This window comes from Mastigoproctus giganteus, chromosome 1 (genome assembly GCF_048544385.1).
Source record: "Mastigoproctus giganteus isolate SK-2022 chromosome 1, ASM4854438v1, whole genome shotgun sequence".
Taxonomy (NCBI): Eukaryota; Metazoa; Arthropoda; class Arachnida; order Uropygi; family Thelyphonidae; genus Mastigoproctus; species Mastigoproctus giganteus.
The window spans coordinates 42672394-42693450 of record NC_143575.1 but is presented as its reverse complement, the minus strand read 5'-3'; the positions used below and the strand labels follow the sequence as shown (position 1 = coordinate 42693450).

At 38.2% G+C, this 21057-nt stretch overlaps 1 protein-coding gene across 1 annotated transcript in view; it reads right to left on the bottom strand.

Annotated features, from left to right (window-relative positions):
* Nucleotides 1–21057, bottom strand: part of HERC2 (E3 ubiquitin-protein ligase HERC2) — a 971627-nt gene that overhangs the window by 433611 nt on the left and 516959 nt on the right. Inside the window, exon 49 of the mRNA XM_090372402.1 lies at nt 11267–11464. Coding sequence (XP_090228528.1) covers nt 11267–11464 — 198 coding nt within the window. The remainder of the gene's footprint in view (nt 1–11266; nt 11465–21057) is intronic.

Sequence of the window (21057 nt, the reverse complement as noted above, 5' to 3'; positions counted from 1 at the left end):
AATCAATACCAAGAATCCTTCCTTAGGATTCAGACTGATGCGTCCAATTACCAACAATACCTCAATGTTGAATACTGGCCCAGAGGCCTGTTGGTGATGCCATACTATGTGAGACTAAAGGCTAAGAACTCATCAAGCCCAAACTCCATTCCACAACAATGCATAACTATGCCAGAATAGTTACCTGTCCTCTCTAGCGGAGTCTCCCAAATTATATCTGGGAGTGGGTGCAATTCGTGGATGTCTAGCATGGAGATAATGAACAAACATCAGACTGGTTGCATTCCAGTTAGAACATCCAGCAAAAGGCACAACAATGTGACATCGGTCCTCGGACGAGATTTCAGATCATTATATGAAAAGCAGATACTGTTCAGATAGTAATCTCATCATATTACAACCCTCTGTGGAGGTAAAAATCTGATGTTTCCTACAAAACATCAGGAGTATCAAAAACAAACTAGATGGCCTACTTGATTTACTTGCCTGCGCAGAGTACGACTCCATCATTCTGATTGAAACCTGGCTCAGAGATGATACGGAAATTGCTACTTTCACCTCAAATCTTGGCTATCACATGCTAATAGATGTGGGAGACAAGGTGGCGACATAGAAATCTGTCAAAGCAGTCATACCCCCTAATTAAGGCATCCACTTATCCAGGAGGTGACATAGAAGCAGTTCTTGGAATCTACCAAATTGCTCGTTTGTCGATCTCTGTGAGTGCTGTTTATTTTCTCCCACTGGTTTCTGAGAATTGTGTCCTTAATCTGATAGCATGGCTGTCATCCACGATCAATCATCAGCAAAAGCTCATCATCCTCGGAGACTTGAATCTTCCACTGCCAGCCACAAAGAAGCTCCTAGATACACTGTCATTGAACATGTCGGAAATGGGCATTGGTCTTATTCATGTTCCTCCTTCATATGGTGATGCCACCCTGCAGTGCATCTTCTCAAACTGTTCAGTAAAGGATATCCTGACCATAACTGAGAACATCTTCCTGTCCGATCACGATCAGATCACTGCCATGATATCACTGCAGGCACCTAAGGATGAACGTACACAAGTACAAACTACAAACACTGTCAGGAGAGTATACAATCCAAAATACATCAGCATTGGAAAAGTTATTACCCTTTACCCATGGAACATACTCGCTGAACTTAACATCAATGAGGCTACCTAATGGCTTTCAAGGTGGATGGAATTCATTGTGAGGTCTGCAATGTCCAAAACATGCATCCTTAGTCCCCAATCAAAGCCATGATGGAATGACCTCTTGACTTTAGGGAAAAACAGGCAGCCCATGGCTCCTACAACAAGTCGCCTTCGCAAGACTCATGCCAAATTTTCCAAAGCAAGGATGGATTTTCAGAAGTGTAAACAGTTAGCTATTGGCAATTTCATGAATGGCCAGCTATCTAAGGGAAAACATGTGTGGTTCACAAGTCATACTTGTACTCCTCTGTCTTTAGATGTCCAGGAATGGTGTGAGCATGTACTGTGTTTTAAGGGAGATCACTGTGTGTCCGAAGCATATCCTTGGAACAAAGCGCTTAACGTTTCTTCACCTACTAATGGCCACAGAAATTTCCAAAGAACAGCTAATAAAAATAATAAATTCACTACCTGACAAGTCTACCACAGGAATTAACACAATACCTCTTTTTAGTCTAAAAATTGTTTCTTATTTCATCAGCAAAGGGCTCACTCAACTCTACAACAAAGTACTCAAATATGCACAGGTGCTTTCAAGCTAGTTGTTGTACAGAGTTGTGGCAGTTCTGAAAAAGCCACATGCGAAAACACCAGCTGACTTCAGGCCAATATCAATTGCTTCTCCCTTCCTGAAATGCCTCGAGAAGTGCATCTATAATGATGTAGCACTCACAATCTTTGCGCATAGGAATGACAACACTCATGCCTCTCATTCCTCATGCCTGGAATGACAACGAGGGTCTTATCACCATTTTTCTGGACATGAAATATGCTTTCAACTCAGTCCAAATCACATCCCTTCTTGCCTTACTTGAAAGATTCTACGGGATATCACGAAATATGCTCAAGATCCTCAATAATCTGCTATCTAGGAGAATGTGTCATTTCAGTGTGGAGGTAGGGATCCCACAAGGTGGTTCTCTCTCAGCCTTGCTATTTGCAGCAATATTCGTTCCACTAATGGATCAAATTCCAGCGTTCCTATCGTATGCTGATGCCATGTTGGTAATTCACAAGAAAGACAAATCTTCTCTGAATTTGTAAACAGCTACCTAAATATAGTAAGTATACCAAATTTTTTGGCCTGTCAGTTAATCGAGAAAAGTCAAACTATCTCATCTTTACTCCAAGTCAAATCACTTCTGCTGATACTGCATCCTCTCTATGTCTAGAATTGGCAGGAAATGTTCTGACTCCCACAGATAGTGTCAAATTCTTGGAGTAATTCTTGATGCCAACCTCACCTATAAACAACAAATCCAAGCTCAGTATTCCAAAGTCCTGAGAGCTTTCTGGGGAATGAAAATAGATCTGTGCAAAATGCACAATAAGCAAATAATCAGGAAATATCTTGCAACTTACTTCAGTAGTGTGCTCTCCCATGCCATGGAAGTTTGGTCTGTGGCACCACCCACCAGCCTGAGGAAACTATGTGGCCTCGAATTCTGGGTGTTGGAGTGGGCCAACTTGTGGGCGCACCAGATCTACAAGACATCTAAATCTGCACTCTGCTCCAACCCGTAATACATGCCCACAGTCCATAGAGCCCATGTGCTAAAAATAAAGGCATTCCTTCATCTGTGCTCAGCTAAGCATGATCACATCAACATCTGGAACACAGTTGGTTGGCAGTTGCCAGGCAGACATCTCTGCAGTATCCCCTCCTTGTACTCAAGGCTCCAGAGGTTCCAGAATTTCAAGAGACATTTCCCAAATGTGACTCTGGACACTCTCAGCGTGCTGAACATCGACCTGTGGTCTATTGACAAGGCATATCATGATGGCATCTTGGCCTATCTTTCTGTTTGTAAAGGACAATTATGTAAGTGCCGGTTTTAGCCAATGTCATTTCATGTTATGCTCTACTTGTAGTCCTTTTTCGTTTTAATTACTATTTCATTATTACATTTTGATTATTTTTTTTTTCTAATAAAAAAAAGCACTTGTATAAAACAACATATTGTAAGATTGCTTTGGCTTTCTCTGTAAGGAATCACTATTGTATACAATTTATGTTAATAAAGAATATTATTATTATTAAGTGTTTAGGGATGAGCATATGTGGATATTAAATTATGAGACTGTTGCAACAAAATAAATATAATGAAATATTTTGTACCTTACAAATAAATTATTTCCTTCAAAATAATTACCTTGGGCTTGCACAGTGTTACAGACTCTTCTTCCAAGCATAGAAGCATTACTGGAAGTCATCTTCTGTAAGCCCTTTTAACACTGTTCATTTTTATCCTGAATGTCTTCAATGGGCTGAAAATTGGTTCCCTTAAGTACACTTTTAAATTTAGGGAAGAGAAAAAAGTCACATGGGGCTAGATCTGGTGAGTAGGGTGCATGCTCACACACAGGAATTAGTTTTTTTTTGGCCCGAAACTGGTAAACAGAGAACACATTGTCTTGATGGAGCCAACCATCCTTCCACAATTCAGGTCTCTTCCTTTGAATATTTTTACACAATGTAGTATGTTTCATTGACAGTCTGTTTTGGTGGGATGTATTCAGCCATAATAATTCCTTTTAATATCGAAGCAAACAAGAAGCATAGTTTTCATTTTTGATTTTGACATTCTTCCTATTTTGGTCTGGGGGACTGTTTTATCTTCCATCGCATTGACTGTCTTTTAGTTTCTGGGCCATATTGGACCAACCAAATTTCATCGCAAGTAATTACATTACTCAGAAAGTCTGAATCTTCTTCAATTTTTTTTTTTTTTCAAAACATCTTAACAAACTATAACCTTCATTCATAATTTTGGTACCATTTTGGCATACGTTTTTCTCATTACTAAATTTTCAGTTAACATTTGTCAACTGTTTCTTTGTCTTTATTGAGTCCTGATGCAACTATTCTAATGCTTAAATGACAATCACTTCTAATCAATATCCTTACCCAGTCTGCATTTTCGTCAGTTTTCATAGATATCAGATGGCATATCATTCATCTTCCACATTCTCTGTTCCCTATAAAAATCTTTTATGCCATTCAAACACAAACTCTTGACATAGCACCTTCCCCATAAACTTGACATAACAAACTTTCGGTCGCTGTTTCTTTAGTTGTGATAAAAGTCTGAGGTAGATTTGTCTTTCACTTTTTTTGGCAAACTACAAAAACACAAGGTAGTGATAATCTGTCTCATTGCAAAGTGAATGAGCATGTTGGAACGGGACTTGCCAGACAACTAGGGATAAAGTTCCAGGTCAAATGCTGTGCCTTTGTTTCACAAGTGGTATTTGGTGCATAGTGGCTGCACCAGCAGTCTCATTATTTAATACCCACACCTTATATACCAACTTATAACTGAATGATTTTGAGATAACTTAAAAGAAAGTGGAACAGAAACTGTTGAGCCTAAGAGTAAATAAAGCAACTGGAGCTGATAGAATCTATCCATTTATATTAAAAGAAGCAGCAAAAGAGGCAAGTAAACCTTTAGTCATAATTATGAGAGCATCCTTGTATTTAGGGGAGATCTCCACTGATTGAATATGTGCAAATTTGTCACTTCTTCATGATAGGACTGTAGTTTATATGGTAATTACAGCACTGATTTCTTAAAGGGAGATCTTGCTGATTAATCCAATTAGCTACTATGATATAGTCACAAAGGAATGCAAAAAATAATTTTGTTATCATATACTTAAATTTCAGTAAAGATTCTGATACTGTCCACATGAAAGACTGCTGTAAATAATAAAGTGGCATGGCATTAGAGACGATTTACTGCTATGTACGAAGGGAGGGTTGAGTAACAGAAGACAGAGTGGTGATTAATGACCACTGCTCTTTTTGGACTAATGTTATTAGTAGAGTTCCTCAGAGTTCAGTGCTGGGTCTTTAATTGTTTTCAATATTTATTAATGATATTGTTAAAGACAAAGTTTAATGTTAAAATCTGCAGATGATGTGAAAGTTGACAGGGTGATTAATGGTAGAAACCAGGTTTTTACTTGTCAGCATATCGGTCTAAAAAATTAGACAGATGAGCTGACAAGAAGAAACTAGGGTTTAACATTGAAAACTGTTAGGCACTGCATAAGGGAAGCAGTAATTCCAAAATAACATACCAATTAGGTGGTATAGCACACAAGTATTAGAGAAAGAAAAAGAACTGTGAGTAACTGTTGAGTCTGATATGAAGTTTTCTGAGCAGTGTAGACAAGAGACTACACTGAGAGCAAAGTGGAGGAGAAATTGTTGAAGTTAAACATAAGAAAGGCATCTGGGGTGAATGGGATCTATCCCATTATAAAAGGAGACGGCAAAGCAACCAAGCAAACCTTTAGCCATAATTATGAAAGCATCCTTGGACTCAGGGGAGGTCCCCAAGGACTGGAGATGTGCAAATGTATCCTCAATTTAAAAAACGGGGATCGAAGGGTGACACGAGTAATTACAGACCAGTTAGTTTAACTTCTCTTCTGGTAAAATAATGGAGTCACTGGTTAAAGATGCATTGCAGGATCATCTAGAAAAGACTGCAGCAAAAATTCAGACACAGCATGGGTTTGTTAAGGGAAAGTCTTGTCTGACAAATTTGATAGGATATTATGATGTGGTTACAAAGGAACTGGATGCAAAAAATAATTTTGATATCATATATTTGGATTTCAGGAACGTTTTTGATACTGTTGCACATGGAAGACTATTGAACAAATTGGAGAAAATGGTATTAAGGGTAAGTTGCTACAATGGATAAAAGGATGGTTGAGTGGGAGAAGACAGGGTGGTAATCAATGGGTGCTGCTCTATGTGGACATGTTATTAGTGGAGTCCCACAGGGTTCGGTGTTGGGTCCACTGTTGTTTTGTATATTTATCAATGATATTGATGAAGGTATATCAGGCTCAGTGTCGAAGTTTGCAGATGATACAAAGGTTGCCAGGGTTGTTAATGACAGTAATGGCAGTGTGCTACTGCAACAGGATCTAGATAATTTGGGCAGATGGGCTAAGAAGTGGCAACTGAAGTTTAACCTTGACAAATGCAAAGTACTGCATATGGGTAGAAGTAACCCCAGAGAAACGTACCAACAGTGTGGTACTACACTTAAGGTGGTAGAAAATGAAAAAGACCTGGGAGTAATTGTGCAGTCAGATATGAAGTTTTCTGAGCAATGCAGACAGACTGCCAGGGCATGGGGTTTTGTCAATGATATATAGGAATTTTGCTAGCAGGGAAAAGGAGGTGATTGTCCCTCTGTATAAGGCAATGGTCAGGCCACACCATGAGTACTGTGTACAGGTCTGGAGACCTCATTTTAGGAAGGATGTAGATTTACTTGAGCGTGTACAGAGAAGGGCAACAAGATTGGTGAGGGGAATGAAGGGATCCTCTTACCAAGAGAGGCTTAAGTTCTGCAAATTGCAGTGGCTGGAGACTAGGCACCTGTGCGGTGATCTGATGAGGTGTATAAGGCCTTGAATGGGTTGAGCATGCTGAATTCTGATGGGATCCTTCCACTTGTTCAGATTACGAACATAAGGGGACATAAATTCAAATTAAGAAAACACAGATGTACAATAGATGTTCGGAAATTTGCCTTTAGCCAGCATGTGGTTAATTGCTGGAACAAACTTCCATCTGTCGTTGTGGAAGTTGATAGGGTAAATAAATTTAAGGAGGAACTGGACAGGCATTTGGAGGGAATGGTGTGATTTTTTTTGGCTGATGCTGCATGAGCTCATACACTTGGTTTCGTGCATCACATGCTGCTACTACTACTACTACTAGGCCAACTCCTGGGGTTCAGTCAATGTACACAGGAATTTTGCCAGCAGGAACAAGGAGGTGATTGTCCCATTGAATAATGCAACAGTTACACCGCATATTGAGTTCTGCTTACAGGTCTAGAAGCCTGAAAAATGTAGATCTGTTGGAATTGGCATAAAGAAGAAGAGTAACAAGATTAGTTAAGGGCATAAAAATCACACTTAACAAGATTTTAGTTCCACAAACTGCATCATCTGGAAACTAGGTGAAGAGACCTAATTTAATTGTTTAAGGCCTTAAATGAATTGAATAAGAAGATCGCATATTAACTCTAATTTGGATGACACTTACAAGGGGACAGAAATATAAACTGAAAAAGGATAGTTGTAGAACAGATGAATGGAAAAATTCTCTTTCAGCCAGAGTGATTGAACTGTTTGAACAAACTTCCATCTGTTGTTATGGAAGTGGGTAGTTTGAATAAATTTAAGGAAGATCAGACATATTATTAGAGGGAATGGAGAAAAGAGGTTGTTTTGTTTTTTTTTAACTGATGCTGTATATGCTTACTTCCTTGCATCATTTACCACCACTAATACAAGATATAGGCAGAACAAAAACAGATAACTACACTTATGGCCATGAACAACTAAATAAAGCTGAACATACAATGAGAAAGATATCAGAAAAATCAAAATGATATTACAATGAATACAATCTGAAAGAATAGATTAGTGCACAATATTAATTTAATTTTGTGCATATTCTATTATGCAACTACTTATAACAGAAACTGAGTTGATACAGCCGACTGGGCTAGCCAGGTGGGTAAAGTGCCTGCCTGACAACCCTAAGGCCGCAGGTTCGAATCCCGCCTTGGGCTTGGATCACAGTAAAATACAAAACTTTGGGAGGTGCATTATGGCCACAGAAGCTGATGTGCCAACAACTAACAAAAAAAATAAAAAATGAAAAATACAAAAATTATTAGGAAGAATATGATAATTCATAAATTTCTAGTTATGTACCAGTGGTGTTTTCTATGTAAGTTGTGTGTTAATGTCCAAAACTGAGAGCAGTTAAAAAAATTCAACATCAATATAAATTTAAAACACAACAACATTATGGTTGGATTTCAGTTGGTGTTTTTGCCAGTGACTTTCAGACTCTCTGTATTTCCTTACAGCGGTAAGGAAATACAGTGAATCTGAAATTCATATATGGAATGATTTTAAACTGAAACAATTTTTATACACCAATATACCTGAGTTGACATTGTGGATCATCAAGGGCTGATACTGAATTACATAAAAAAAAAGGTTAAGAAAAGTAAGACAGTAATAAAAAAAGTGAATAAATGGTGTGTGTTATTTAGCAAAGCAATAAAAGTCCTTTAGAAGTCACCAAGAAATGTGAACTCTGTTAATATAGGCAACTTTGTGTAATTTTAACTGTCACTTATATAAAAATACAAATATAAATAATTAAAAATAAAAATAGAAACACAGTCTCTGTATTAATAAAAGAACATTAGAATCATTCACAGATTTTTGCAGTATTTCAGTAAGCCTACAAAATGATTTGCTTAATTCAACTGCAGATATACTGAAGGATGAAATGTATGATGAAATTCAAAAATCAAAAAAGAAATTCAAAAGTTTGTAGTTACTCAATGAAATTTAAAATTTCAATAATAAATCATATCTTTAAAATTATAGAGATATTTTTCAATTGCAGAGAACAAGATTCAAAAAGTTTCTCAGATTTCATAATGACAGGGCCAATAAAATAGCCAAATCCCTAAAATAGCCGACAAATTCAAATGTGAAAATAAACTAATTGCTCAGAAATATGATGGAGCAGCAGTTATGGGTAGCCATTTAAACAGACTTCAATGCAAGGTCTAGGAAAAGAATCCCATGCTCTCTTTATGAATTGCTTTGCATGTCATAACAGGGACTCAGATGTAACAAGAAATTATAACATTACTTCAATGGATTAAAATCCTTCTAAAAGTTTTATTTTTTTTCATTCACCAAAAAGCTTTGGTAGCTACTACTCAATAAAACTTTACCTCCAGACTAGTTAAAATAGTCAAAGACAACAGGGAGGAATTAATAGGCTTTTTTAAGCACATTCTTGAAAGTTGAAACTTTGACAATATAATTTGGATGACAGCACGAGGCTTTCCTTTGTAAAGTTTAAAAATAACTTCACTGTTAAGGTGCTGGTTAATTTATTAGCCTTTAAAGATGTGTTATTCAGTATTTTACTGCAAAAATGTTGATGCATTGTTCAGTTCATAAATAATTAAGTTCCAAAACCAATTGTGGGCAGGAACCTGAAGTTTTTAATCAACTATAACAGAGATTGAGGTTTCCTTTCAATTCTCTTGGAAAACTGAAATGAATAAATCAAGTAAAAAATTAAGATTAGAGAAAACAAAATTTTCTTCATAGCTTGTTGAAGAATCTTCTGAAACTTCATGGTGATATTTTCAATTACAGTAAGCAACAGAATAAGCTACATATGTGGTATACTTCCGATGAAACATAGGGATAAATAGAGTAGGAGACCTTATAACCTGAACCCACTATAAGGCTAGTTATACTGGACAGCTGTAGTGCACCCCATTATAACAAAAATTAGACACCTGGGATACGACAGATGTTATTTTTAAAATCTGAAAATAGTTTTTCAGAAAATTTTTAATTGTGCTTAGTACATACCAATGTTTGATCTTTTATTAATAAATTGCAATACTTATGAAATGTAATTTTTTGAATGAAAAATATGAAAATTTTAAATGTAATTTTTTAAATGAAAAATTTGAAATTTTTAAATGTGTTTTATAACTACATTATTTTTTCAACAAAACAAAACTTCTCTCAACTCTACTGAAGAAAAAACATTATAAGCAGAAAATATAAACTGAAAATTATTAGTCTCCTTCATTTTTAAGTTTACAAGTCAATAAATATTCAAAATTTCAGCACATATCTGCTGGAAGTATACCAAATAAATAAAAATACCAAGATTATAATTTAAAAAAAAATAATAATAATTCAGACAAGAAACTATTTTATATCATAATCAAAACATAAAACAAATGGTATCTATCTTACTACAGAAATAGTATCATCTGTCTTATCAAGAGCCAGCACAATTGTTTAAACAAAGTGGTAAACAAAAATAATAAAAATGGTGATGCCTTGCTGTCAGACCTTTATCACATTTAAGTCTGAGTAAAAACTGTTTTGTTTCAAACTCCTCAAGTATGACTATGTATAATTAAGAAGGTAGACAGCGTAGCAGACACTAATCGTGAACTGGCAATTAAAGCATATTAGATATTTCATGTCTGATGTGTCTCTCAGACAAAGCCCCATCCACTACTGAGTTGAAGAAAAATTTATAACATTATATACAGTAAAATCCTGTTATAATGAATACCATTTTAAAGAAAATTTCACTACAGTGAAAACATTTCTATGTTCCATCTGACTCACCTTATTATTAGTGCTTTGCAAGTATCTCGTTTAAATAAAGTAATTTTGACAAAAAATCATGTATAACAAATTTTCAAAATCCGCCTTAACTGAAAAAAAAAAAAAAAACTTTAATGGAAAATTATTAATACAACTGTGTAACCCATGCTGTAAATACAGCTATGCCAGCATGAATGAATGATAAAAAAAAAAAAACAAGAGAAAAAAAAAAAGGGGGGGGGGAATTTTAATAGATGTGGCAAAAGAATTCATTATTACACTCTTAATTTTTTTCATCCCCCCCTTTCAGTACCAAATATTGGATTTTATTATTAATGCAGGGGTAAGGAGTTTAACATTAAAAACAAAACTGGCATATTAATATGTCAGTTTTGTTTTTAATGTTAAACTCTTTGTGAAAAGTAACAATGAGTTGTATCTACTCTACTCTATTTCCGAATTTGAGTATTTCTTATAAATAAAATGTTTTCAAAACCAACAATTTATGAATAAAATGTTTTTACTTTTGTAGTACATGTATTTCCTCATTTTATTTATTTACCATTGATTTTAAAGTCAATATTTAAGTAAAATAAAGCAGAAATTATTTCTTATATATATATTAAAAAAAGTTTAGTAGAATTTATTTAAATAAACAATGTTTCTTTTGAAACGATTTTCAGCAATATCCATTAGAATGCAATTATGCTAAAACAATATGATTTGTACAGCCCAAAAAACTTCACTACAACAAAACAAATAGTCAGTTATAATCTGAGTCTTATCCTACATAGATGAATTACTACTAATACTACTAAAACTTACTTCTGACTGATCAGAGAGTAAATTGATTAATGTTTCTGTTGCCCCAACAGGAATAGTCTTCAATTCCTTCATAGAAGAAATAGTTGGACCACCAGTAACAACCACCAAAGAGGGCATATAGCTGGAATCTGCTGGATCCACCATCATACGCAAGCGATGCACTAATACTTCAGGTTGCATTTCTAAGCGAATCCAATGCTGTGGGAGACAATAAGAAGTAAAATTTAAAAAGATTAAACACTAAAAAAATTCATTCTGTCATATGGAGGGGGGAAGGGGTAACTGTTTATACTGTTCATATAATTACATTCATATGAACAATTCATATTCAATTCAATTCATATAAACAGTATAATTGTTTATACTACAAATTAGCATTTAGCGCTCTCTCTCTCTCTCTCTCTCTCTCTCTCTCTCTTTTGCTCTCTCATCATATAATTACATATATCAAAATTTCTTCCTTTGATGGAATTTTGATGTATGTAATTGTGTTTAAGTATATTAAATTAAATTGCATGTAAATGTGTTTAAGTATATGTAACTGTGTGTAAATGTGTTTAATCTCGGATCAACCATCATAGCTTAAATATACATTAAAACTCTATGAAATGCAATATAATGTAGTAAGTGGGGTGCGTATATGTCTGTAAATAAAGTCTTAATATGGTATCTCTCAAACAAATTTGAAAAGCATAACGAATGAACACTGTCAGCAGTGCCTAGGACAGATTGATATATCTGCCTTTGTAGTGCCTCTTCCACCTACCATTAAAGGTATATTACAAATTAGCACTCTCGGCCATAAAAGATATGGAAAAAGAAATTTTAAGCTATCTACAACATACCAACAAGATGCAAAGACTGTGGTCCGTACCCTTTTCAACATGTTTACATCTTTCCTATAATGGTATCTCCAAGCCTGTATGCAATATACAAGATATGGCCCAACCACTGTTTTATATAAGGGAATAATCACCTCTTTATCTCTACTGGCAAAGTTCCCATATATCATCCTAGCAGACTGTTCAAAATTAATTATATAGTTACTTAAAGGTCCTTTTAATTATCTACAATCTTGAGTTTGATGTTAACCAAGCAAGTAATATGTTACTCTAGGATAACTGATACCCAGAAGAAAAGGCCTTGAATTTCCCAGGGTTAAACCTCAGCTAATCTTTTTCAGCCCACATAATTTATCAAAGTCCAGTTGAAGAACTGTGCCCAGATTACTGTTATAAACTATCTTGCCCACTTCTGTGTCATTTGCAAACTAAGACATCAAACTTGAAGTACCTACAAAGTATATTATTAACATCAATATTATTAACAAATATTAGAAATAATAAGGGGACAAGAACTGAACCCTATGGGGACCCATTCAAAATATTAGTCCACAAACAGCAGTGATAATTTATAACCCCCCTCCCTCTCTCTCTGACTCCAGCCACTTAACTATCCATTTATGCAAAGTAGCAACTGCCCTTAATGCCACACTACTAAAATTTATACAACAATAATTCATGTGGGACTGTGTCAATACCTTGTGTTTCTTTTGCTATTTCTGTAGCTTTTTTTTTTTTTTTTTTTTTTTTTTTTTTTAAGTCTTTAAGAGGGCAAGCAAACTAAGCACCTGGAGATATTTTTTACTCTTTCTCAGATGACAAAAACTAGAGTTCATGTATTTAAATTAAGAAAGATAGCTTAAGACTTATACTAAATAATTTATTTTAGCCAAAACATAAGTAACAACTCCAACTATATTGAAGGAGGTGGCAAAGGAAGTAAGCAAACCCTTAGCCATAATTATGAGAGCATCCTTGGACTCATGGGAGGTCCCCTTGGACTGGAGATGTGCAAATGTATCACCAATTCAAAGGGAATCAAGGGTTGACATGAATACTTGACCTGTTAGTTTAACTTCTTTTAAGTGGAAAATAATGGATTCACTGGTTAAAGAAGCATCACAGGATCATTTTAACAAGACTGCAGTAATATTTCAGACACAGCATGGGGAAGTTTGTCTGACCAATCTGATTTGCCACTATGTGTCCACAAAGGAACTGGATACAAAAAATATAATAGAAAAATAACTTTTGCATAGAAAACTATTATACAAATTGGAGCAGTATGGCATTAAAGGCAAGTTGCTACAATGGATAAAAGGATGGTTGAGTGAGAGAAGACAGAGAGTGGTAATCAATGGACATTGCTCTTCTTCGACTAATGTTATTAGTGGAGTCCCCCAGGATTTGGTGTTGGGCCCATTGTTGTTTTGAAGATATATCAATGATACTGATGAAGGTAAATAAGGCTTAATATCAAAGTTTGCAGATGATACAAAAGTTGGCAGGATTGTTAATGACAATATGCTACTGCAACAGGATCTAGAAAAGTTGGGCAGATGGGCTGAGAAGTGGCAACTGATGTCTAACATTGACAAATGCAAAGTAATGCATATGAGTAGCATATGCTGGGGGACTTCACAATTCCTCTGACTGCACTGTTCTTTCTGAATAGTGCAGACAGGCTGCCAGAGCAGGTCATGGGGTTTTGTCAGTGATATGCAGGAATTTTGCTAGCAGGGATAAGAAGGTGATTATCTCCTTGTATAAGGTAATGGTCACCACACCTTGAGTACTGCATACAGGTGTGGAGGCCTCATTTTAGGAAGGATGTAGAGTTGCTAAAATGAGTACAGAGGAGGGCAACAAGACTGGTGAGGGGAACAAAGTGGTGCTCTTACCAAGAAAGGCTTAAGTTCTGCAAATTGCAGTGTCTGGAGACTAGGCACCTGCATGGTGATCTGATTGAGGTGTAAAAGCTTTGAATGGTTTCAGCAGGCTCAATGCTGAGGGATTCTCCCTCTTAATCAGATTACAAACCTGAGGGGGCATAAACACAAATCGAGGAAAGACACCGTTGTAGAATAGATGTGCAGAAATTTGCCTTTAGCCAGCGGGTAATTGATTGCTGGAACAAACTTTCATCTGTTGTTGTGGAAGTTGCCTTAAGGTACTACATGGCCTCAATTAACTGGGTAGATATTGCACAGAGAATGAATACAATTGAACTGTGGTATGCTTTTAAAACATTAATCACAGATGCCTTGAATGCGTATTTACCATTAAAAAAAATATTCCACGAGGAGGGTTCTAAGTTGGATGAATAGTGAAGTTGCCACATTACTTGAGCAGAAAAAGGTGGCATGGAAAGGTTACAGAGCAATAAAAAGTACTGAAGCCTATAACAGTTACAAGATGATCTGTAATAGAGCCACAGAAAAGGTTCGACAGGCAAAGGCAGTTTATGAGAAAGCACTAGCAAACAGAGCAAGGGGGGGGGGTAAGGAATTCACATATATAAATGCCAAGAAGAGCAGGACAAACCAGATCGCACCTTTACGTAAGGGAAAGGGGATAGTATTAAATACACCAGTTGCCGCTGAACTCAACAGTTATTTTGCATCGATATTTACAAATGAAAAACCTTTTGTGGCAATGGGAAATTGTGGGAGCGAAGTTGAAAAATATGTAATTAATGATATTGAAATTTCGCAAGATTATTTAATGAAAAAAAACTTTCGAGCCTACAAGCTAGTAAGGCTCCTGGAGTTGATGGAATATACCCTATAATTTTAAGGGAGGCAGCAAGTCAGTGCATTGAACCATTGAGGCTAATAACTTTATGCGAGCATCACTAGACTCTGGGGAGATTCCATTGGATTGGAAAAGTGCCAATGTATCTCCCATACATAAGGGTGGCTCTATTATCGACTGGTCAGTCTGACTTCAGTGGTAGGGAAAATCATGGAGGCAATGATCAGGGGTGGAATTCAGGATCATTTTGATCAAATTGAAATTCTCAAGGATACTCAGCATGGTTTTGTAAAAGGAAAATCATGTTTAACAAATCTGGTTCGCTATTTCGAAAGGGTCACTCACGAGCTGGATTTAGGGAATAATTTCAATATTGTTTATTTAGATTTCAGCAAAGCTCTTGACTCAGTCCCACATGAGTGGTTGCTTTATAAGCTGGAACAGGTTGGAATCACTGGGAAAATCCTTAGATGGATAGCAGGATGGTTTCAGGGCAGGAGGCAGAGTGCTATTCCTCAGATTGGGTTGATGTAAGAAGTGGGGTTGCCCAAGGATCAGTATTAGGAACACTGTTGTTTTTAATTTTCATAAACGACATCGATGAAGGGATAGAGGGCGTGATGTCTAAATTTGCAGATGGTTGGTTGGTTGTTGGGTTTTATTGGCGCATTAGCAACTAAGGCTATAATGCGCCAAACCAAGGTGATATATAAAAATTTAAATTTCACTGACCTAATTACTTAGGTCACCATGTCAAGATATAAAGTTTTAAACAATTTGGCTTCGGGGCGGTGAGTGTGTCAGTCTAGTGATTTTGTGCTCTTACATTTCCTTTAATTTCAAGTGCAATTATGCAACCAAGTGTAGATTATTTCGGATATCCTGAAAGCTAAAGATGTCATCTATACAAAAGTTCCAACTATCGGCCCCGAATTTTTGAGGTAAACTTACTTTTGATAATTTTAGATAGACATAATTATATGCTTTAGCAGTAGTGACCGGATGCACGTGTATCATAGCACTTAGAGCGAATGCCACCCTGCTGCACGTACTCGCAATTAGGCTAATCCCTGCCTCGAGCAACAAGGCTCCAACAAAAGGCTCTCTGCCTTTTGTTTCTCAAGAAATAGAAAGTAGTTAATAGTGCACCGTGTTTGTTGTTTACTTGTTTGAACTTAAGAAGGGCAAGCTATACAATAAGGTAATTTATTTCCAGAGCTTACAAATTTACCCTATTTGATCATTTATTTTCAATGTATGTAAATATATTTTTTCTAAAACATTGCAGTCAGCCTGCAAAAAATCGCCAACTTAGTTCAGCCCCTATTTGACCAATTACTTGTGGTTTTTTTTTTTTTTTTTTTTTTTTGGCACTTACTACGAGTAGATAATCGTTTATCCGTATTCCTCTCGTTAATCCAGATACCCACTAAAACAACATGAGCGACGCTGAAGTTGAACTGATAGTTAAGGGACAGACGGATTACCCCATCCGTTCAAGGAATGAGGCCCCGGCAACTGGGGAAGGTATGAATAAACCTACGAAGACCAAGGCCAAGAAGAAAGAGAAGGGTAGAAGAAGGTCTGCTACAGATGTCCCAACAACGAAGGAAGTCTCTGAAGAGGCTGCCAATGAATCATTCAGCGAATCTGACCACGAAGAACAAAAGAGTCAAGAAACTGAGCATGAAGGAAAAAAGAGTCAGGAACCCCCAATTACCCAGGTTCCCCCGTTGACTGGGACTCCAGTGGAACAGATTATTGCCATTAAGAGGAACCCTAGAAAAATACATGGCTAAGCAATCAAGTAGAATTACTGCTGCCATTAGAATTGACGTGAGAGATCTTCAGTAAAATGGAGACAGTGGTCCAAAAATTGCACGTCGACCACGAGAGGCTTAAAGCAAAAATCGAAGTTCTCACACACGAGGGGGAAAAACAAATGCAACAATGCCCCCGCTCCTTTTCAGAGGCATTGAGGAATGGAGCTCAATATGTGCCCAACCAACTAGGAAAAGTACAAAACCAAAAGGCAGTAAGAAAGCCTGAATCACATGTTATTTTGGTTAAACCAGTGGAAGACGCACATTTAGATACCAGTGAAGCGGTCAAGGAAGCACTCACAAAAAACTTCAAGGAGCAGATGAAAACTGTAAAAATAAAGAGTATTAGAAAGACCAGGCATCCAGGAGTCTTAATAGAAAGAGACACCAGGGAGGAGGCACAAACCATCCTGAATAATGCCAATATAACAAATTTCGGGCTAAGGGCAGAAGCCCCAAAGAAAAAAGGGCCTTCAGTTGTGATCTTTGATGTGGACAAGAGCTTAACACCAGAGGAGCTTAAAGCCGAGATCTTTAATAAAAATCTAAGTATATACCTGCAAGATGAGGCTAGCGTGGATGATATTAGTCCGAAATACAAAAAGAAGACCAAGTCACCTACAAACGTAAACTGGGTAATCGAACTATCAACCAGAGCATGGCAAATTCTGGGAGCTCAAAACAGAATATTCATTGGATGGGGCAGCCATAGATTCAAAGAATATATTCCTGTCTGCAGATGTTACAGGTGTCTCCGCTTTGGCCATACCTCACATACTTGCAACCAGCATGAATCCACATGTGGCCACTGTGCCCAAAAGGGACACGACTATAAGGATTGTCCTGTCAGAGATCAGCCACCAAACTGCGCAAATTGCAAGGCTGCAAAGGCTCCACACCAACATTCCATCCGAAATACCAACTGCCTTGTCTATCTAAAAGTAAAGTCTCTACCAAATGCGGATAAATTATGGGTAGAATTCCTTCTCCCAATTACCAACTAGAGATAAGAATTGAACAATTAAATGCGCAGAGAGCAAGAGTCGTTGCAGACCAGCTGAAGATAAAGGCTGAGGAAAAACAAATAGATCTAATCCTGCTCCAGGAGCCCTATGTTCGCTCTGGGGTGGTTGTGGGCTACCCCTCATCATATAAAATTGTCCACTGTACAAATGACCAACCATGGGCTGCGATTGTCATCAGAAACCCTGATATCACAGCAACCAAGATCACCCCACTATGCACTTCCATCAGTGCCTGTGCCCAAATCATGACATCTCTTAGATCACTGTTCATCCTCTCTCTCTACAGCCATCCAGGTGAAGACATCACTGCTGCGATCTCTCTGATTGAAATGGCACTCCAGCTCCTCCCGGGTGGGCAGCTACTGATAGGCATGGACTCAAACTGTCGCTCGCCACTCTGGCACAGTCAAGCACCAGATAGGAATGCCCTAGGAAATGGCTCAAGACTTGAGGACCTTATCCTCACATCAGGCTTACAAATCTTAAACCACCCAGGACATCTACCCACTTACAGGGGCCCACTCTGGGAGAGCGAAATTGATATCACAATGGCTACACCTGACTTAGCCAACAAACTTTCCGGCTGGACGGTCCAGGAGTCCTGGACCACTTCAGACCACAGAGCGATCACATTCTCCCTTGTTCACTCAGTGGAACGTGTCGCATCGATTCCAAAGGACATTGTGCGTTATAACACCAAAAAAGCAGATTGGCAACGCTTCCTTGTGGAACTGTCCAGAAGACTACCGGATGATGTTCCTCTACCGGCTTCACTCTCACCGGAACACTGTGTACGCAATATTACTGCCATCATCAAAAGTGCCTGTGATCTGTCCATTCCGCGTAGGAGGCCATACCGCTATGCTGTTCCCTGGTGGAATACAGACCTTCAGGACTTAAGACAGAGGGCACAACAAGCCAGGAAAACTTACCAACGTGCACGTGCCCATCTTCCCCCACATGAGGTTGAAGCTGCCCAGGAGGCATATCGGGTAGTTAGAAACATGTACACCAAGGAAATTCGTAAGTGTAAGAAGGAATCATGGCACACCCTGGTCTCTACTATTGGCAATGAAGACCCATGGGGCATCGTGTTCCACATCGTCACCAATAGGCTGCCTAGAGGTGAGGTTCTTAGTACAACTCTCAAACCGGATGGCTCTTCAACCTTTACCTGGTCTGACTCAATAAACAATATTCTTGATTCCATTTACCCTACTGAATTTTCAGCGATGTCACTGGAGCAACAGCAGTTCATCGACAGTAATCAAGCTTATCAGCCAGAGGCTACGGAACCGCCCTTCACTATGTTAGAGATGAATATGGCTCTGGCTAAAATGAAAGATGGCAAAACGCCAGGTGCTGACTTACTCGAAGTCGACGTAGTCAAGAAATTCGCTGAAGGCTACCCCACCACACTCTTGAGCCTTCTCAACAGGTGCCTTGCTGAAGGAACTTTCCCTGTACCCTGGAAGACTGCTACTCTCAAGCTGATCCTGAAAAATCCAGATAAACCACCCCAACTTCCTGCCTCCTACCGACCAATTGCTCTGCTCTCCGTTTTGGCCAAGCTTCTAGAACGACTTCTGCTGTATCGCCTTTCCACCTGCTATACCGACAAGCAACTCACCATGTCGGTTTGGATTCAAGACAGGCTCCAGCACTGAAGACGCTATACACAACTTGATTACCCAGGCCACACATACAACTTCAAAGTATACTCTAGCCATCATGGTGGACTTTGCTGGTGCCTTCGATCGACTGTGGTGGCCCAGTGCCCTTCGGAGGTTTCGGCAGACAAACACGTCCAAAAACCTATACAATAGTCTAAAATCCTATCTCAGCAATAGAAAATTACAAGTTGTAAACAAATACCAGACTATGACAAGATGCATTCACCGGGGTTGCCCCCAGGGATCTGTCCTTGGGCCATTCCTCTGGTCTATTGTTCTGGACGAGTTCCTGGGGTTTGACTTGGGTGGAGCTAGACCCTTAGCCTTCGCTGATGATCTTGTTCTGGTGGTTCAAGGTGGCACAAGAGCGGCACTGGAAGCAAAAGCAAATACAGCTCTGGAAAAGCTCCAAAACTGGGCAGCACTCCACAACCTCTCAATTTCTGGTGAGAAAACAAAATTGATTCTCCTCAAGGGAAAGCTACAAATACGCAGGCCTCCAACAATGAAGTTAAATAACATCCCTATACATCTCTACACAGAAGTCAAATACCTGGGAATCTACATTGACACTGGCCTTACCTTTCACCCTCATCTGAAGTACTTATCCACAAAAATCCGAAAGTATACGGCTATGATAAGAAGAGTCAGCAGAGCGGACTGGGGTTTGAAGCATAAAGCTTTGTCTCTCATCTATAAAGCGGCATTTCTCCCAATTGTGTGTTATGGAGCCTCAGTTTGGTGTACAAAGGCCATCCTGGAAAAGAACAAGCATAAACTTGACTCAATACAAAGATTCATGCTGTTGTCTATCTGCAGGGCATGTCGCACTGTCAGCACCCCTGCCCTACAGGTTATTACTGGATGCTTGCCACTCTATCTTGAGGTGATTAAAAGGGGACTTTACCATCGATTAAAGACGGGAATTCCAACACAGTTGTTAAATCTTCAACTGCAGCTTACCAATGACCTGAAACAAGAAAGAAAACGTATCTTCGAACACCTTCAAGGACTTTGGGAGCATTCATGGGAAACCACGCCCAAAGGAGAAATTACCAGAAGATTCCTCCCATCCGATGACATGACTTTCCCAAAGTCTCCTTCCTGGTTTGCACCTGGTCTGCAAGTTACATTCCTGATCACAGGACATGGGCCCTTTAAACAGAAATTGACAGCAATGGGAATTGAAAGCAATCCATTCTGCCACTGTGGCGAAGAGGAGTCATGGGGGCATCTCATGTATGAGTGCCCTGCTTACGATGATTGTAGGCTCAAATTTTTTACTGAAATCCAGGATAACCCTTGTAACCATGAAACATACCTGCTTCAGAATGAAACAACATACAAAGCTTTAACGAGTTACGCACAACCTGTCTTTACCATCAGTGGGGCAAAGTTTGCTGAACTTAAAGCTGCTCAGAACAATGACCTTCAAGTGCAAATACAAACTGGGGTCGGATAGAATTTTCCCAACTGATAAAAGTGTAAGACTGAAGATTAAAATACTATGCTGGCATTATGGTTGGCACTCCTTGAAAAGCTGACTCCCAGAGAGTGCTTGGCCTTTGGCACTCGCACAGTGGCACCTGCCCCTGTGACTTTTGATCCCTCTACCCATCCCCTACCCATCTATGGAATTCCAAAATTGATCAATTAGAGATGTGGCATGATCTC